The following is a 21,032-nucleotide window of genomic DNA, read 5'->3' on the forward strand; positions in this document are numbered from 1 at the left end:
TCTTTGCATGTTTAGCACTTGTGCTTTCCCTATGGCACAACAGGGGTCGCACCGTCGAAATCGGTGTAGCGTCCTCGTTTGCGCCCTTTCATTTTGCACTTCAACGCCATAGTGTTCGCTGCGCATGTTCATATACTTGCGCATAACCCGCGTTTATGAAGTTAGATGTTGCTAATTCTTTTGCATGAGCCCTTTTTGTTCCATTTCTTTTTCTTAAGTGGCTAATTAGGTGCTTTCCAAGTATGCCAGACATAAGAGTTGTTATTGTATGTTTTGTTACTGAAGAGAGTTCTCACATGCAGTCTACATTCCATAAGCTTGACAAAACTCACTCAACTGAAAATTATCTTCATTATTATTACTGTATTTACTCGCATAATGATCGCATGCGCGTAATGATCGCACACCTGAACTTTGTTGTCAAAATTCTATTTTTTTTAATTTCCCGTGTAATGATCGCACCCCGAACTTGCCGCAGCAATGTCGTGTGCCAAGTCTAGCTAATATTGATTGCGCTTACCATCTGTCGAATGCTACACGAATGACTCTTCAAGACAAACCAAACGGTCTGCACGCGCCAAACATTCTTAAGTAGATGCCTCATTTCATTACTTTCATCACTTTCCGCACTTCCATGACTAAAACAAAGCTGCAACCAAACTTGCCTTTATTATGTGTAGGCTTTATAATGGTTGTGGTCAACAACAACAAAAAAGGCGCCTTTCGATTCTTCTCATCTGCACTCGTGGGCTCGCAACAAATCGCGAGCGGAAACGATAGTAGCCACGTTTACACTGATACGTTAAAAGTGTACCCTATTCATACGCCGACGCTTGTAACACAGCCAAGATATCCACCCACCCTTAGCGGAAACGTGCCGTATTAGGATAGTAGTGAAGACAGATGCCGCAGTTTCCGCAGCATGCCGGCCATGTGTTTCTATGTCACTGGCAGCTAAGTGCGCCCATCTCTTTCTGTCCCCTCAAAGTAGACATGGCTACGTTATTGCCGCAAACTTGCCGATATTAACGATATTATTCATTACTGATACGAAGAAACTGTTTCAATGCACGTAATGTACTCACGAGAAGAAGAAAAAAATCGCGTTCGGCACGTTCGGCTTGCTCCGCCGGCTGCCATTTTTGTTGGTGTCCCGCAGCAAATGCGGGCCGAAAAAAAACAGTTTTTTCTTTTTGCGGGAAATTTAACCCGCGTAATGACCGCACTTCTGATTTTGTGTCAATTTTTCCGACAAAAAAGCACGATCATTATGCGAGTAAATACGGTAAAATGCAGGAAATGTGGTGATAGTAACTTTTCAGTCCACATAGGTAATTGCCTGAAAGTGTTAATCACAAGTTTTACCCTTGTTTGGGATGGAAAATGTTCGGGAGAGTTGTGAGCATGGACGTGCCAGAGCGCACTTCCATCTCAACAAAGTATTGCAGCAACCAAAAAGGTCATTGCCACACTGGTCAGTGGCTCCGTGTCCACGTACAGTGACCCCATGCAAGTTAATGAAGTGGAACTAGCATTATGCAAAAGTGGCTCCTTCTGAGCTAGTTTGTACAGTGCAATCTCGATATAACAAACTTCAGCGGACCGTGGCAAATTGTTCGTTATTCTGAAAGGTCATAATAGTGAAACCATCAGAATGAGCCATTCTGCTCATCAAACCATCAGTGCCCCAGTTCCGTCAGTGCCACTCTATGAGCCATCCATGAAAAGGCAACTGTTGGCTCGTGGCCTGTGCTGTTGGTATTGTTAATATATTCCGCCACCATGGACCGCCGATGCACTGTATAGTGATAATGGTGCCACAAAAGAAGCGACGACACCTTCTAAAGCAGCGACTCACCTCCAAGAACAAAGGTCCTTTTCTTTCCTTCCGCATATCTTATCGCAGACACCACAACTGCCTTGCTGAAGGCAGCCACCTGAATTATTCTAAAATGCAAGTGCGGGTAAACTACACCGTCAGGAAAAAGCAGACCATGTGGCCTCATAAGCACGGAGGTTACGTTTCTCAGCATGCCTAACTGCTGCTGAAGAAAGAGGCACACCTCTGTTGCTAGGTGACACTCGTCTCAACAGAACATGTGCTTGCAGAACCTTCTTCTCCCCCTGCGTGGTCAAAATTAATGTGGCGTATCTCATTACGGCGTGCCTCATAATCAGATCGTGGTTCTGGCACACAAAACGCTATAATTTTTCTTATTTCTTCTCTCACTGTCTCAAGTTTTCTGAGCTAATGCGCCGCGGCACGCACTTTTTGCGCTGTGGTGTCATGCCGACTGCCATGAAGGATACGTAATCCCCAGATTTTGGAAACTGAATAGTGGTCATTATTCTTAAAAGTTTAGTATTCTGAAGTTTGTAGTACTGAAGTACCTCTACATTGAAACTATAAGCAGTTAGCAGGGGATTTCTGAGATGTTTGTTAATATGTATGAAAAATTTGTTAATGTGTTCTAGAGATGAGGTTTCACTCTATTAGCCAAGTCTAGATAGCACTATGCAACTAAACCATCACAAAGAAAACCCAACACCACTCGAGGCCAATGCCACGTGCAAGCACAATACAACCTTGTGTCGTGCTTGCCTTTGTGACATAGTTATGTGTTGCTGTCTAGACTCGGTCAGAATAGCGTAATGTTGCATGTTCAATAAAGTGTCACATTGTGGGCAGCTTTTGTTTCATTATACCACTGTGGAAAACAAATCTATTTTGCACATTTGTCACCAGGCCTAAGGTGCAGACTGCAAGCTCCATTGTAGTACGTGGTGCCAATGACTTTTTTGTGGATGAAGTAGAGCGGTCAATCCACGACGCCTTGTGTGTGGTCCGCCGAGTGCTCGAGTCCAAGACTGTGGTGCCTGGAGGTGGGGCCGTAGAAGCTGCACTCTCCATCTACCTGGAGAACTTCGCCACTTCTCTGGTGAGGGTGTCGCCATTGCAGCTTTTGCAGTAAACTCTAATATGCGTTCAGTTTTTGTGACAGTTGCATGCTGCACGAGTATGCTCAGTCTCCTTTCATAGAGATGCACTGAAGGGCTGATAGCGCAATCAGTCTTGCACCATTATATTTCTGTTTCAAGGGTGGCTAGTATCTTGTCAGTGTACTTGGATGCCTGTGCACCGACATGCATTCATGAAAGGAAGCTGTGCAATCTCACTCACAGCACTGGATGTACCAGTTGTGCCAGTTCTGCTCTGTTAATTTAAAATTCTAACATCTACCAGACTGCCCAACGTCTCTTTCCATGTGACAATTGCAGCAAGTAGACTTGCTCCACACAACTGCGAAATGTTGGTTGCAGTTATACACTGGTCCAAATTGGGTACGCATTCAATTTGGGTACAAATTGTTAAATGTTAATTCTGGGCAAATAGTCTGCCTCTTGTATTATTCAACCCGGCAAATATTTCAACCAACTTTGTCAGTCCCATCAGGGTCAGATTAGTGGAAGTCAACTGCATTTGGCTAGACCAATGGTAGTTTTCATGTAGACTTGCTCCACGCAACTTCGAAATGTGGGTCGCATTATAAAGCGGTTCAAAGTGGGTATGCATTCAAGTTGGGGACAAATTGATAAATGGTAAATCTGGGCAAATATTCTGCTTGTATTACTGTCAACGGCCGATTTTTCGGACCCTCTAGGGAATGTAAAAATGTACGAAAATTCAGGCAGTCCGAAAAAATGAATGCATGCAAAAAAATTGCACTTTTTTCTTTTTTTCTCGGATCTAGAGGTAAAGGGCGAAGTACCAGGCTTCCAAAACCCTGCCAAAGCATCAATGAAGGTGCTATAAAAAGAGGCATTCAAAAACTCTGTATGCAGCCGACTGCCAGTTTATTATGTACATGTGCATCGTCGGGCAGCCACTGTTATTGCTGCAGTGGCTTGAAGAACTTGTTGATTGTTGTTTGGACGACGTTCCGGTTGCATGCGATCATATTCGCCTCGATCTGAGCAAGGGTCATGTCAGCACTGTACACCGATGAAAAAGTCAACAGTGCTCGCGTCAACTCGGCGCTTGTAGGCAGCGCAGGCATGGGCTCCTCATTTTCAACATCGGAGTCTTCTGAATCCCCCACAACCTGATGGACTATTCCCTCGTCAGTCAGTTCTGCGCAGAAATTGAGTTCATTGTCAGCGTCAACAAACTGTTCAAAAGTTATTTCTGTGGGTACGGTACTGCTTTCCGTGCTTCGATGCCATCGGCGAGGTCGACGAAGACTGAGTGGGGGCTACAGAAGGCAAGCGAAATCCTCAAATTGCGAACAGTGGAGTTCGCTGACGAGCGTCGAAGCACCTAGGCCTAGCGTCGCAGAGCACACTTGACACAACAGCACAACCACACACCACGCTAGCCAAAATGTGGCCTACGCAAACAAACGAAATAGCGCCGCTCCGGAAACTCCGCCGGAGGCGGAAGTGCGGCCATTTGCGGCGATGAACATAGCCAGCATGGCCAGACCAAATCGGTGTGTGACGGCTAGATTCGGCTAGTTGTGGTTCAAAGCAGTGATATGCTTCGGCTGCAAGTCGATTTCCTTCGCAAGGGTGCGGCGTGAGGAGCCAAAGGACCTTCCGTCGCATCAAAAAGTCCGGAAAAGTGGACGGCGGGGGGGCTCGAGTGTCCGAAACTTCTGATGTCCTTGTACATTGATTCTATGGGGCTCGTGGCGGTGCCGTGAAGACGTCCGAAATATCAGGCATGTCCGAAAGCTTGGGCGTCCGAAAATTCAGTCGTTGACTGTATTCAACCCGGTGAATATTTCAACCAATTTCATCAGTCCCATCAGGGTCAGATTAATGGAAGTCGACTGTATGTGGCTAGACCAATGGCAGTTTTCATGTGCAAGGATCAGCTAAAAGACGTTTTTTGCCGAAAGTTAAAATACGCACAAAACCCAACACGATTGGCAGCGTTCGTCACACGAATAGAACACAGGCTACCTCACCCGATAGCTGGCGGAACTTCTAGACCACACTGCATGCACTCGAGAATACTCGAGTGCTGTGCCCATTGTGCCAAACCACACCAACCTGCTCAAAAACACTAATATTGAGTGAAGTCGCCAAATTTTATGCAATGTGCGTGTGGTGTGGCGACCACCCAGCTATATCTGTTGGCTAGCTTTTACCCCTGGAATCCAAGCCTAAGCAATTCGTTTCACCATTGGGGCCTTTGAAGTGTGGATGTGTTTGGTTGAGCATTGTATTTTGGTTGCGAAAAACAGTAAATTGTTTTGTGCTGTACAGTGCATTTTGAATGTTTTATATAAGTCTGACGTGTTTGCGTACTATGCGGACTAGCTAAAGATGATTTCAACTGGCGCTCAGTTTGTGGGATAGTCAGGAACGAAAGCCGCGCTCTCAGCTGAATGAATTAGTCCATTCAGCATGTAGCTCAGCAGTTTCATTATACATTTTAGGGCTCGCTTGTGCGCCCTATTAGTAAATCTGTGCTGATTAAGAGGAAGCTTTAGCTTGGGCCCAACTCTGACGCGGCCTATTCAAATGCATGTAAAACACAATAATGTTTTTCTGAGATAACCCCTGGGCTGATGTTAATGAAATTTGTTGCATTTGAAAGAGAAAGTTAAATTCTAGTGACTGTAGCAAGCCGAATTTCGATGTAGGTCCTGAATTTGGTTAATAAAATTTCCAAAAATTCCAAAGTCTGAAAAATGTAGAAGCACGAAGTTTACAAATTCATAGCTCTGCATCAAGAACAGGTGTCGCAGTTCTGTAAACAGCATTGCATTCATTAGATCATTCAAAGCGGACAAATTTGATATGTCATTTAATATTTTACCTGAATTTGTTACGTTGTTTACAAGGGTTCTCCAAAAGCTGTATTTCCATATCACTAAATTTTTTTAGATTCATGTGTAACATTAATTTTGTCCGCTTTAGATGTACTATTCAATGCAATTCACAGAATTGTATTATTATTTTCGTTGCTGAGTTACTGAGTGGTAAATTTGATAGTCTTTGTTTTTTGAAAATGTTCTCTTTTTGCCAATATTTAATAAGAAATTGGCGACCTTAATCAAGAATTCCAAGCCAACAGTCACTAGATTTTAAGTTTGTCTTTTAAATCCAACAAACCTTGCCAAATTTGGTGCAGTGGTTGCCGAGAAAAACTAATTCTCCTTTTACATGTATTTAGATAGGAGCACCTGAGCTAAAGCTTCCTCTAGTGGCGAACACCTTTGCATCTAATGTTCCAAATATAATTCACACCTGCACCACATCCGGTTACCGGGGTGATATTCCAGCACGCTGACAAATGACCCGCTTGCTTTCGCTAAACTTCTTGACCAGAAATATCCAATAGGAACCGTAATCGTTACTGGAATTTGGACTCCAGGTACTCTGTTTCCTTTACAATCACACCACACAGTCGGACTTTTGCCCCAGCAAAATGCAAGCTGAGGATAGAAAGTTTGTTTTAGTCAACCTCAGTGGCTAAATGGCAATTGTAAAAACAGGTCGGAGAATATTCAAATAACATAAATTGTGTTTATGGCAACTATGCTAACGATGCCAATTGTGCATGTTGAATCCGAAAATTTTAAAAACCGTCATTCAGCATCCAAAATATTGGTCATTGTTTTACAGTGGCTTGATGACGCCTCCAGCGGAGCTGCGAATAAGCCCAAATAACCTAGCTTGCACAAAATACTATATTTGTCGACGACGTCGATTGGAAAGCCAGTGAAAAATCTTTTTCTTTTTCTTTACAAAAAATATCACTTCTTGGCAAGCGTTGTGGAATATTGGCAAAAATGCAATGAGCAGCGAAGTAACTTTACATTTATTCTGTGGTATTCTGCTATTCCAACTGAATGTTGACAAGAAGGAGTAATCAACTTAATTTATAAACATGAGCTGACGGTGGAATTGTCCGAGGTGGGTGATGTCCCTAGTCCAAGATGCCGTGGGCCTAGTCTTGTCAACAAGACTTGAAAAATAAGAGGGCATTATGCAAATGGCCTTCACTGTATACTAATGGGTGCAGTTCATGGTGGTCACTGTGAGTATTTCTTGTTTATTGTGCATCAGCAAACTTAATTAGCTAACTTAATCATTTCCCTAGCCGATGATGAGATGTCAATGAAAAAGTTGTGGACGTTGACAAATGGTCGATAACAGCATCGAAAGCAACCTAGGATTCTTGCGGAACTTCTTTCTAGCGAAAAAGAAAGACCATAATTTTAATTTCTTTGTGTGTAAATGCTGTGCACGTGACGTTCCCGCATGCCATAAAAGGCATCAATCTCAACGCAAACGTCGTCATACGAACACTGGGAACGAGCGGTCATGCATTGTTCTTGATGCATCAGATGCTTTTGGCACACATCTTCAGTCATGAAATGTGAAGTAATGCGATCTTGTAACTGTTCAGAAAGTGAACCGTTACAAGGCCACGTAATATACACAACATACTAGATGAGTGTTTACATTTGACACCACTGATTTCACTGGCACGGCGACATGTTTTCACATGGTTTTTATTTTTATTTTTATTTTTTAATTTTGTAGGATTTCTTTTTTCTTTTTCACTTTTGCTAGAAAAAAGGACCACACAAAACTTAGGTCGCGTTAAACACTGTTATTGATCAAACTTTACATTGGCAGCTTATCCAATAAGTAAGTTAATACTGTATTTACTCCCATTATGAATGCGCAATGAACGCAACCTCCACAATGGTGGAACAGCTGTGCCATTTGCGCCCAACTGCGCTGATAGTGGACCTTCGCACCATCCTGCGTCAGAACGGCACTTTAGCGGAAAATTGCACCGAGCTTGTGCTAAAGCAAGCATGCAAGCAAAACCTTCCTTCCATCAATGCCTCGCAGCTAACATAACTGAAATCAAAACCAACAGCCTGCTGTCACTATTATCATTGTAGAAGGAATGGGAGGCTTGTTGGAGTCGTCCAGTTTGTTGTTCCTGTATTTTTCTGCAACACATGTACAATGTAGTGCCTCTGTACCCTCTTGCTCACGCTTTATTTCGGTGTTCATCGAACCCGCATGGTACCGTGATGTTTGCCGAAGGAAGATGTCACATTCTAGGATTAAAGGTTAGCTGTTTTGATGCTTATGAGTGATATAAGGGTTTTGTAAAAGAGCTGCTGTGATCAGAATTGCATGTTGTACATAGTTTAGAACGGTATTAGCAAGCACATGTCAGCTTCTGCATGTCTGAGCTAGTGAATAGATTACGATATTAATAGTACCACCAGTTTACTGCTCGCGGGGATGTGGGCCAGGTTAGTTTTGGTATTATGTTTAAGCATTCAGCATGAACACAAAGGGGTGTTTGAGAAAGAAAACGGTGCGAGTGTTCGTCGCTGGCCTAAGTGCATTCCACTGTCATGTTTTATGTGTAGTGTTCTTGAACTTACTTGCCATGACCAGATATTGTGTCTGATTTTCGGTCACAATATCAGCTTTTAATGCTTTGAATGCAAATATTGCAAAGGTGGAAAAATAAACATTTTTTGCATAACTTCCTTAGGTTGTGTCGTGCTTTATTGAATAAAATTAGGGAAAGTGAGAACCTACGACACCGTTTATTGCATTTGATAGTCGCAGATTTTTACAGGACTGAGGTCAAATGTGTCACACGGTGAGAGCCACCACTTCGATAGGTGCCGCATTTGTTGACGCAAAACTATTGTCGAGTTTGAGTTACTGTGCTACGTCGGTGAGATAGCATCACCAACACAAACGCAAAACTCTCTTGGCGCAGGCACAATGGCACTGACACTATTTCTTTGTTTAAAAACACGGTAATGGGCATGGCGTGACATGAGTGTATGGAATGATGTCATGTTCAGCGTAGGTACGCGTACTCTGTCGATCTTGCCATGAGCGTTTGCCCACAAGCCGTGACTGTCGCACTGTGTTACATCCTCGGTTAATAAACCAGCGTTTGTTGACGATCCGTCTGGTGCCTTCTCGGCACCACAGACGGATCTGTGTTTTTTCTTTTCCTCGCATAATGATAGCATCCTGAACTTGCTGCCATAAAGTAGGAGACATGCGATGTGATTTGGTGCATGTAGCACGACTGCCTCGCTAATCAGGAGATGATCGTGAGAGGCAGCATGTGGGTGACACGGGGGTGCAATTCACAGCGGCCGCTGCAGGCAGACCTACACTCGTGCAGGGCTTTGTTTCCATATGAGGCATCAGTGACGTCAGCGGTGAACAGACGATGTGCACTACTCTAGCACCATCTCATAGCCATCATCGCCACGAAGCCCATCTTGCACGGCACTTTGCTTCTCACGATTTCGCCATACCCTCCTCCTCGCGCTATCTTCCCTATCGCTGTCTGTCATCCACACTCTGCGTTCACTCTTTCATCCTTCGCTGTGCTCGTTCGTTCCGTTACGGGGGCACCAAGGGACGATACCAACGCTTGCCCCAGGAACAAGTGCCCAAGAGCTGCGCTCTAAAAGTAATGCTCACAATTTACTCCGCATAATAAGTACACCCCACTTAGCAAAGATGTTTAGGAAGAAAAAGTGCATTCATTATGCAAGTAAATATGATAAGTGTTAGCTAATTAAACTTAAAATATTGGTTGCTTGTGCATAAAAAAAGCCTGTTGGCTAGCATTAATAGACACCTATCATTGTACAGTGGGTGCTATTTGCATAAAGCCCTGGGTTATTTTTTTTTCTTGGCCACATTTACTTGGACACTTCTGGTATATAGCATCATTAAGGGGGGACCCTGCTCTTTGGAGCTGAAAATTGGCCCAAATATCTTTATGCATCCCATTGCTCCAGGTTGGTGTAGAGCATTTATTCTTGAATGGATCCTTGTATCCTCCTTGATTGATTTAGCCTCTGCTATATCATCATAAGCTGGTAGTGGAATGTTTTTCCTTGTTTTCTCAAAACAGCATTTCTTGCAGTGTCACTGTTTTGGAGGGATGATATCTCAGGTTCTACATATCCTACCACAATAATTATTTGTTTGTGAGAAAGGCAGACAAATAGAGATTGCAGTTGGAATATAATGTAGACAACTGTTGTGACAGAAATATTAAAAAAGTAATAATATTTCCTGGGTGTTACTATGAGTCCATACCTTAAAAAACGTTTGACATGCTGTAAAATTGATTCCAATCAGTGTAGAGCATTCATTCTTGTACCACTGCATGCTCTGGTTGCTCAAGATTATTTTTTATATGTCAACGTATATAACACCATGTATTCATGAATTTTTTTTAATTTCTAGAGATATATTTATTGTGTAAGAAAATGGAATGTATATTGAATTGGCACATGGAAATCCATAAACTCCACAAGTTTCATCAAAATTGACTTGGAAATAAAAAAAGTTTGTTGATGTAGGGTCTCCCCTTAATTATGGGTTCTGAGAAACCCACATCGGTTTCCTTTGTTAGGCGGATGACAGTTACTCCCTTTCATGAATTTTCATGCACATTTCGGACTTCCCCAGAACTGCCACAGCTTAATACTGCAAAGTCAAATAAAGAACACCTTTTCTTGATCTGCCTTTATTTTACTCCTGTTAAGCTTGACCAAGCGGCTCCTAAACGCCCATCTTCTGCTCCGTTATAGACAATTCGTGCTCCAAACCTGCTACAAAATTCTCAATTTGCTGCTCTCAGTGCTGCTCCAATGCTCCCTTTGTCACTTCCATCCCTGATATACTGCATTGTGCAATATCTTGGCTGGATGACAGGATGCCAGCCTGCAGTTTGTATCCACAGAAGAGAGTGTGTTGAGTTGAGCGTGCACCTTTGCCAAATGAAAAAACACTCACTCGCCATGCATTTGTGCACATGCATTTCAGCATCAGCCCATCACTGCGCTCCTGTGATAGACAAGGGGAGAACAGGTGTGTGGTGTCTGTCTTGGCTAGCAAGTTCGGTGCTTCGCTCACGAGTGCAAAACGACACTACCCCTTTGCCTAAGCAACCCACACCCAACAGGCTGAAAGGTACAGATAAAAGGCCCAAACAATCCCAGATGCGCTGCTAAGTTTTGCGGAAGTCGCATGTTATTCTTTTTACCCTCGTTCATGGGGCAAAATGGCAACATTTGTCTACCTGACACGACCTTGGTTGGCACAGTGCGGAGGCACACTTCCTCAGGAGTGAGGAAGTGCCTCACCTCATTTGCCGGGGATTCGGACAGCCTGGCACAACCACAAAGCACATGCCATGGCCACAGAATTGTGTTCTCACATTTTCGTGATTTCACTGCTGTGTACCAAGTATGGAGACCTTTGGGCAGGGATTGTCCCTGGTATCTTCAGAGTTGAGATTTTGAAATATGTGGAATGTGGCGCAAGAACTTTTCAAAAGATAAGATGAGAAACACATGGGAGTTGGCACCATGCTGTGAAAGAATTTCGGCTTAAATGATATTTTATTGCTTAAGACGTACTGGTGAGCTAGTTGGTTAATCATCATGGAATATGGCAGCGCACTTTGAAACAAGGACATAACACAGAGTGAACAAACACAAGTTGCAGTATAATGCTCGTGTTTGTTCACTCTGTGTTACGTCCTTGTTTTGAAGTGGGCTGCCACATCATGATATTTCGAGGTAGCGTAGTTCGAGTTAACAAAGGTTACTGTATTTTTTTATGTGTAAGCATTATAGGGCTACTTTGTTGGGAAATCTGTTCGTCTGTTTGTAATGCGTGACACAATGCACTCCAAAGGATCCTATGGGGTGTTTGTGTGTGCGTGTGTAATGCACAGTTAAACAGTCAAGGTCCAATTTTTCGGTCTTTCTAGGGGTTGCAAAAATGCCAGAAAAAACGAATGCATGCCTTTTACTGCCCCCAAGGACTCAAATTGCCACAGGCACATCCCAAGTAGCTCTAAAGGCCTGCCAGTACACTTATTAGGCACATCGGTGCTCGTACTGTGACACGAGATCACAGTTGCAAGCATGCATGCTTAAGCAGTCCTCATACGTGGGCCGATCCCAAAGATAGTGCAACGTCGGGCTGACCCACGGCATAGGTAAAGCAGGCGTTAAGCGCTCAGCATACGTGGGCTGATCCCGAAGATAGTGCAATACTGGTTTGACCCGCAGCGTAGGTGAACCAGACATTATGCAGTCCCCATACGTGGGTCGATACCGAAGATAGTCCAATGCCGGGCCTGCCCATGGCAGAAGTGAAGCAGGCGTTAAGTACTGTTGGATCTGGAGGGCAATCCCAATTGCTGTCCTCCACATATTGGACCTTACCGTTGAGTGCGGGAGTTGGCCGAGGTTGAGGAGGACTTCGAGATGAAAACTGAAGGTTTATTTACATCATTTATAGCGAGAGTACAAAGAAATTAACAGTCATAAAGTCATTACGGGCCGGCAGCAACTCTGACGCTGCGGCCCGTGGCAAGAAGCTCGAAAGAGATGAATGAAAGAATGCTCCCTTGCTGCTTCCGGTCTCTGGCTTTTAACCCCTTCGGTGTCTCGAAGTCACGTCACGTTCGGCCAATCGGCGAGCCCGCTCAGGTGGCATCATTTTCGGCCAATGGTGGCACCCGTGCGAGTGCAAGTCACATTCGGCTCAGAAGGTCGCTCCATTGGCTCCACTTGTCCGAGGGCTTCTCTGCGGTATTGCCTTCCTGGTCTGCAACTGCCGTCACAAAGGCGCATGGGGGGGTTGCTGCCAGGGCTTCACGGTGCATTACAGCCTCGTTGCCTTGTGGCTTGCAAGCGCTCAGTGGAGGCAGGCGGTTTGTACTCAAGCGACCTTTCAGAGCCGCAAAGCAGCTTGGCTCAGGACCCACGTTACCTGGAACCGTGCCAGGCTCCCGCTACACTTTCAGGAAGAGTCAAGCAGTGGGACAATAGCTCCACATGGGGCGCACGAGGTGGGGGATGCCAACTTGTTTGGACGTGCCGCACCTCAGGAACGTGGTAGATGTGCTTCTACACTCCTTAATTAGGTGTGACACGATTTGATGTGGTCTGGTGAACTCGAAGGAGGCTCAGGAAAAGGTCCCGTATCTAACAGCACTCGCCATACGTGGGCCGATCTCGAAGATAGTGCAATGCCGGGCCGACCAGTGACGGAGGTGAAGCAGGCATTAAGCATTTGCCATACGTGGACCGATCCTAGTGCAATGCCGGGCTGACCAGCGACGGAGGTGAAGCAGGCATTAAGCACTCCCCATACGTGGGCTGATCCCAAAGATAGCGCAAAGCCGTGCTGACCAGCGGCAAAGGTGAAGCAGGCGTTTAGGGCCGATTTACGCTCGAGCTGCCTTCGCCACACCGCACGTTTGCGATCGTACGAAAAATTGCACATATCGAGCACTTGTGCACAAATTACCATTTACACTGTGTGCACAGTGTATACCTTACACATTGTAAACCGAAATTTGTGCACAATTGTTTGATACGTGCGACCGCACGCGTGCGGTGCGGCTTGCGGTGATGGGTGGCTCGAGCGTAAATCGACCCTAAGCACTTGCCATACGTGGGCCCATCCCGAAAATAGTGCAATGCCGGGCCGACCGTGGCGGAGGTGAAGCAGGCGTTAAGCACTCGCCATACATGGGCCGATCCTAGTGTAATGCCGGGCTGACCATCGGCGGAGGTGAAGCAGGCATTAAACACTCCCCATACGTGGGCCGATCCCGAAGATAGCGCCATGCTGGGCTGACCTGTGGGGGAAGTGCAGTTCGCCATTAAGGAGCCCACATACAGTTTCGCTAGTCATCCTTTTTCAGAGTGGTAGGCTACTGAGATTTTTTCGCCTTCACTATCACTAGAAGGGGCAGCTTCTTGGTGCCAACTGCATTTGCCCCAAACACGACAGTTACCCTCTCTTTACTATGCTTCCCACCAGCGCAAGCCTCATTAGTAAAGGAAAGTGAACTGTCCTGCAGCATTTTGAAGAATAGGCCTGTCTCGTCGCAATTAACCCTTTGAGGATCTATTTTTTTTCGCCATATGCGACCGCCCAGGGTCGATTATATTTATTTGATTCCAATTTTCCTCAGGGACATATTTCGAAAAAAAATTACCGTAAATTTTCTAGAGTGACCATAAAGTGAGAAAAAAATATCTTGTGTGGGTATATATGTACTGTTTATTCATGAATAACAATAAAATAGGGAAATAAGCTTGTAAGAATAAATAATTTGGTGCATTGTTATACACATAGTTCAAGGCTTAGAAAATGCGCACACAAGAATATTTTGCAACTCTCAAATGTTCCTGCTCTTACACTAATATTTACATCCATAGCGTAATCGAACTGCGTAGGTGAGCGCACTCAAGAAAACTGTGTGGTTGTGTGCCCGTCAAAAAAGCAAAACTTGTGACAAACTTCTGCTGATCTTCATCTTATTGCCAGCCAGAGGCAATTAGTTTTGCACGTCTCCGAAAAAGAAAAGTAAATGCACGGCAGCATCCTTCCTATGCGCACCTCTATGAGCACTAAACGAGCAAACAGGCGGTTGCCCTTTGAGTGATTAGTAACAAGGTAGCCAATAGCTTTGCGAGCGCAAGAAGCCAAAACCACCAGTAGAACAAAACCCAAACTGCCGCCGCCCGCCCGCGCACCAGCGCTGAGCTATATAGATGCGCTGGAGAAAACTAGCTCTACAACAAACCATGCAACGAAAACCGAGAGAGGAAGGCGCGAGAAAAATTCCCTGTACTCCCACATAGTGGCAGCACATGCCAGAAAAGAAAAAAAGTTAGGAAATAGGCACGCTTTTTAAACGTACTGACAGCGCCGTAAATACACAGCATCGACCATTTTGGGCTTGTTTGCGGTGCCGTATATTTACGTCATTGACCATCAAAGGGTAAAAAATATCTATAGGAGCATACTCTTGTAGCAGAGCCTTCAACTTGTTCCATAATCCGTGACAGTAGGTTGACCCACGGCACCGTTCTCCCCGTAAGCTTTCTTGAAAGAGACTCCGTGCCTTTTCTTAAACCCACGGATCCACCAATCAGTGAAGTCCTGAATGCCCATTTTTAAAGCAAGCATCTCGGCTTTCTGCTTGAGCATGTTGCCGGAAGTGGGGCGGTTCTTTGCTTGCACTCCTTTCAACCACAGCTGCAGGGCCTCTTCCAAGCTTCGGAGGTTGTCCTTTCCGGTCATTTTTTGTAGTTTAGCAGTGTGACTGGTCAACTACAGACAAGATCTTTGTTTTTCACGTAATCAGGCAAGGTCTGTTTGGAGATTAAACTCCTGTGCAACATCTACTTGAGTCCGTTCTTCCTTGATGAGCCTGATGATGACGGCCTTCTTGTCCAGCGTCAAGTTGAATATTTTCCACGCTTCAACACATTCGGTGGAGACGGGTGAAGAGCAGGGGCCTTGGCGTCGAAAACATGTCAGTGTTGCACTGAATGAATGGCCGCAACACACTGAAATACTGATATGTTTTCAGCGGCAAGTGGTGGCAGGTGATGATTTCAATTGCACTGTTCTGGATAAAAGTTGCCGGATCACTGCTGGACGAAAATGTGCGCAACACCACCTACAAAACCAAGGCAAAATTGATGATGATGGTGGTTATCGTGAGCATCACCTGGCTTTCATAGGTGGTGTCCAAAACTGGCCATGCATGACCAGTTTCCGGCTCTGAAAATTGCTTCTGCCACAGGCTACAGGCAAAAGCATGGCCTTTAAGATCAACGTTTCAATAGGCGCCACCGTTGCCGCGTGGATTGTAATGCCTTTTATAATTGCTAATCAAATTACTATACCAGTGCAAGCCACTTCACGTCCGATCCGAAGCAAGTCAGGCGGCTCAAGTTTCAAAATGGCGTTTTCCCTAACTCATAGCGCTGGTCCGTCGCCGCAAATTTTGTCCGGAAAATCAAACTTCTGGCTTTGTGTTGTCCAAAAAATCGGTCACGAAAATGCAGTAGCCCTATGGGAACTCTGATGGTGCATTTATGAAGGCTGGAATATCCATGAAGTCCGAATTTTTGGAGGTAAAAAAAAATCGGTTGGCTACTGTATTGCACAATATTAGCCCTCGGCCTCATCGTTGTTGACGTGAGCTATAATGTTAACGAATTTAAAAGCAGCAGATATTCATAGAAAGTGGGGAGAAACGCCACCTATGAAGCACTTTTGAGCCACACAACAGGCACCGCACCTTTCGCCACCAGTGGTGCCTGGTGCCCCTATGCGTTGCTGCCTCCGTGCGCTGCACTGCCCCTTCTAGTTGAGAATACCTCCGGTCATGGCAAAAAGACTAGAAAATTGGACAGCAAAGGGTCTTTGCATCTAAAATTTAAGGCGGTCTTTTACACACTGACTCAATGGGGTACTGTGGCATGCAACACACACACACACACACACACACGGATAAAATAAAAGAAGCCTAGCAAACATCATGCAACCAGATGTATGTGTGCAAGGTGAGCGACTGAAAAGAAGAATGCTTACACACTACCTGACAAATCGCACTAGGGAGTTTCTGCAGTAATTTTCTATGTGATTTGAAAGTGTGTTCACTGCAAAAAAATTTTGCAGTAGTCTCAGTGAGGCAAGCATTGGTGTAAGTGTTTGCTTCAATTTGCACACTCACAGAACTTGGAGCTGCTCTCTTTCCACAGAAACCAGTTTGGGTGCATTGTGCCTCAAGTGCATATTGACGGTGAATAATGCTGCTTTCATTGATTACTTGCCATGTTTCTTTGGTAGAGCTCTCGTGAGCAGCTGGCCATAGCAGAGTACGCACGCTCGCTGCTGGTCATTCCCAAGACCCTGGCTGTGAATGCTGCCAAGGATGCCACTGACTTAGTCTCCAAACTCCGGGCATACCACAACAGCTCCCAGACCAAGCAGGACCATGCACAGCTCAAGTGGTGAGTAGAGCTCAAAATACGGCTTGCTCCCCATGCATGCCATTTCGCAGCAAAGTTGTTAAGGGGAAATTTAGTGATCCGTAATTTTTTTGCCGCACGTCGTGTTTTACTGGCTCCACGTTGGAAGTCAGGGGTGAAAGTTGGCAGCGTGGTTCAACAGCACAGCCTGCATGGAATGCCTAAGCAGCCATATGACCATGGCGTCAAATGCGCAGGCAGTGTCGGTGATGGATCATCACTAAGACCACTTAGCAAACAGACAGTAGTTCCGATGAAGGGTGCAAGAACTCACTTATACAGCTTTGCTCTCTTTGATGTATTAAAAGCTCAGACTGGCATTCATGTTGTTCTGTAAACCATAAATATTTATGATTGCTTAGCACAAACAAAGAGGGATGGGAAAGAACGAGGGGAGCACCAACTTTCTTCGGTTTATTCTATTTTGTATTATATCCAATGTATATATGCAAGCAAATGCGCAAGGTGCCGAACATGCTTCAATTGCGCAACACCCCAATCACAGCCAGCTATCAAAAAACCTTCTTTCTGCATGCAAGAGTAAAACTGATGTGTCGCTAATACAAGATGAACTTCGCTCTTTAATGTGAAATCCCGGCCACGGCAGCCGCATTTCGATGGGGACGAGATGCAAAGACACCCGTGCACTTAGATTTAGGTGCACATTAAAGGACCTCAGGTGATCCAAATTTCTGGAGTCCCCTACCATGGCATGCCTCATAATCAGATAGTGGTTTTGGCACGTAAAACCCCATTTATTTTTTCCAATCCAACACCAAATTTTGTCACCTCTTGTTAGAAATCGTTTGCATGCGATTGTTGGAATGACAAGTTGGATGCCGCATCATGCCATGTGTGTCCAGCTCCTACCGGTAAAGCATTGCCAGAATTGCTCTTTCATTTACTTTCTGTGAATGACCAACTCTGCAAAATTTATTTCACACTTGGAAATTCACTAACACATTTAGGCTGGTTTCTGACATCCACACTGCAATTAATGCAGCTGCGACGGTGCAGCCTTTTGCGCATGTGAAAGTGCGCTAGGCTGTCCTCACTGCTAACATGTTGTGCTATGAAGTGCTTGCTCCACCTACATTCAAGACTAATCTAGCTGTCCCACAGTGCGGTAGGAAATTGTAATGACAAGCTAAAGCTATAACGAGGCTAGACACCTTTGTGTTACAAAGCACAGTATGGCAAAATAACGCACAAGCGTAACTGTGACAAAGCAGTAGGCGTATAATTGATGGGCGTATGTCAGAAGTCAGCTTTCGCATTTTAGCGTGGCAGGCCATTGCTTGTGGCAGTTTTCATCAACAGGAAACCTATGAAAACTTCTTGAGCCTCCTTTTTTTTTCTCCTCTCTTCGGCACAATTCACCGCGACACAACTTGTCGGCAAACTGCGATTCCTTCCTCGCAATACTGCTAACCATACACGCACCAAACTCGCAAATGAAAGTCCCACACCAAACTCGCAAATGAAAGTCCCACAGCAACTGAGGCATAGAGTGTGACTGAGTGAGCTAGGCAGAGTTGGAGTGCCTACTGCGGCGAAGTTGATAAGGACGACAGCGCTACCGCACCTTCGTGACGACGTAGGGGGAAGCAGGTGTGTACAATCGAACTTTGGTATAACCAACATGGATACAACTAAGTAAATATAAAATTTGATTCGTCATTCTTTACTTAGTGGCACATCTTCCTGCTATGATAAAGCCAAAAATGCAAGACCCAACACAGTGTCTGTTATAGTGAAGCAAATTTTTCGTTTATGCAAGGATTAGGATGGGTATTATGGCGATAAACATGTCAGATGCGATGGCCAGCCGATTTTTCAGGAGCTTTGTTTTTCGGGCCTGCATGATTATTTGGACATCCCGGCAGCAGTGTTCTCTGCCTGTAGAACCAACAAGGGGAATGCAGGGCTGAAAGGTCAACTTTTGAACTGAAATGTCGATTCTAACAAAATTCGGCGGCATGATTTGTCTTGTTGTCACTACAGGGTGTGTACCAACCGAGAAAATCAGGAATTCTCAGGGAATTTGACCAGTCTGGAAACACTCAGGGAAAACTCACGGAATTCGTGCTTTATCAGGGAAAATTAGCTGTGACTTTATTGAAAGGGAACGAATGTTGTCTTAATGCTGGCCCCAGTAACAGAGGAATTGCAACGAATCGTCATTGACGCCGTGTCATCGGCATGAGGTATTGCTAGAGTAGTTAACGACCGATTTTTCGAACATGCCCGATAATTCGCACGGCTTTGCGGCACCACCACATACTCCATATAGTCAATGTATATTGCACTGACTGCAGGTCTGAAATGGCATTATTCAAAGCCACCACTGCCGCCATTTTGATTATCTCGGCGCCTCGAACCGGCGCTCTCACAACCAGATCCGGTGGCAGCCATAGCCACCACTACGGCAACGTTAGGCCTAGCTGCTTCTACGTTCGCTGTTAAAGGGTCCCTGAAACGGTTCTGACAAATTTTGTAGACGCGTAAGGTACAGCTTAAATAGAACATTCGCACCACAATTTAAGTGAAGCGTTACGTATTAATGGATCTACAAGCGATTAGAAGTTACCCTTCTTCCTAGCCATGCTTTTCCTCCTCAACTCGTTCACCGAGCGAGCGGGGCTAAGCTCCGCCTTCACTGGTTCTGCGTCACGATGCGACGTCACATCGTCCACTTCCGGTTGTTTTAGAGCCCGCCCCCGCCCGCGTGAGACCTCTCCGCTAGCCGCTTGGCCGTCGAGCCCAAGCGAGAGCTATCGAAGCAGCGTGCGTTGCAAGCATTCTGTCGTAGCGCTGAACGTGTCTTGTATTCCGGTAACCACAGGCAAGCTGGTCATTTCGGCAAATGACTGGAGGCGTAAACTCAAGCTGATGAAGGAACTTTAGCGTAGACGTACGTGAGCGACCTGATTGGTCTGCACAGTCCATACACTTGTTGGCGCAGCGCTTAACCATCCAAACAAAGCGCTAATCTTGCTCTAACCAAGTGTAAAACATTTTAAACATTTATAAAAACAATGTGTTGATAATTGCACTCCTGCGAAAAATACACACCAGCAGCAAAGAAGAATACACTTCGTTACTGTGTATGGTGCCACCAGGTGGCTGCACCGTGCAGGCCATTCACATTTGCCCTTCTGCTCATCTCATGGCTCATCCCGTTACGGCATAGTCAAGTGGCCAGACTCTGTCGCCTTGCGCATGTGTTTGCCCTAATACCAGACTCGCGAAACGCTATTGCGTTAGTAATCTTCCGGTGTAAAGTGATGGCCATAAACGCGCAAATCCTGACGCCAATCGGATAGCGGCAGTCCAATGCGCAGTAGCCAGTTCCATCGTACGCTGCCTTGCAGAGGGACACGATGTCGCAGCTTGACATATTGCCAGTCGCTACGTTTGCAGTCCACAAGGCAACAAAGTCGAATCATTGTGCTCGCGAAAAGACTGAGACCGACTCTGACCGCGGAGCTATCGTCAAAATGGAGTACGTTGAAACACAAGCAGACGACACTTGCTGTGTGCCGGAAGTGCTTAAGTGTACTGAAAAATTGTTCTTGTGCATTCTCTTTATGTTATTTTCTTTTTATAAAAACACATTAACTAACATTCCAACTATTACAAAGATCATTTGTTTACCATAAAGTTGGAAAAATTATCGATCACGCGCCCTTGTCAGCCACTCGGATAGCTCGCCCCACTGACGTCATATGGGTGATTTCGGTCATATGGGTAGGGGCGGCTTAAAATTCCGCCGAGCAGTGTGCTGCGATCGGCAGCGATATGCATTTTTAAAACCTTATAATAAATTACACGCATTACGCGGGCACTTAGATGTGTCAATTAATGATCAGAAGGACCTAGTCTAACGACTCAGTACGTTTGTAGAAAATCGTCAGAAGCGTTTCAGGGTCCCTTTAAGCTACTTGCCGTGCGGTGCTGTGTTTTTCATTGAAAGAATTCGCCTCTGTCAGCAATGGCACCGACTCCGCCGTTGTAATCCTCTCGATTGGCTTCGAAGCCCGCAGTGTTGCGTAATGCCAGTATCTGAAAGTTAGCTTTGCCTTAATACAGCGGTGTTATGCGGTGAAGGATAACAAGCGTGGGAAGGGGCAATTGTCG

The 21,032-nt window shown here is 45.2% G+C and overlaps 1 protein-coding gene across 3 annotated transcripts in view; it reads left to right on the plus strand.

Annotated features, from left to right (window-relative positions):
• The window catches only part of CCT1 (chaperonin containing TCP1 subunit 1), a 61,297-nt gene that overhangs the window by 37,951 nt on the left and 2,314 nt on the right, over positions 1 to 21,032 (plus strand). For all 3 annotated transcript variants that reach the window (XM_055065763.2, XM_055065764.2, XM_072288623.1), the window contains 2 exons: positions 2,747 to 2,939; positions 16,711 to 16,874. In XM_055065763.2, the coding sequence (XP_054921738.1) occupies positions 2,747 to 2,939; positions 16,711 to 16,874 (357 nt within the window). The remainder of the gene's footprint in view (positions 1 to 2,746; positions 2,940 to 16,710; positions 16,875 to 21,032) is intronic.

Source organism: Dermacentor andersoni, chromosome 6 (genome assembly GCF_023375885.2).
Source record: "Dermacentor andersoni chromosome 6, qqDerAnde1_hic_scaffold, whole genome shotgun sequence".
NCBI lineage: Eukaryota > Metazoa > Arthropoda > Arachnida > Ixodida > Ixodidae > Dermacentor > Dermacentor andersoni.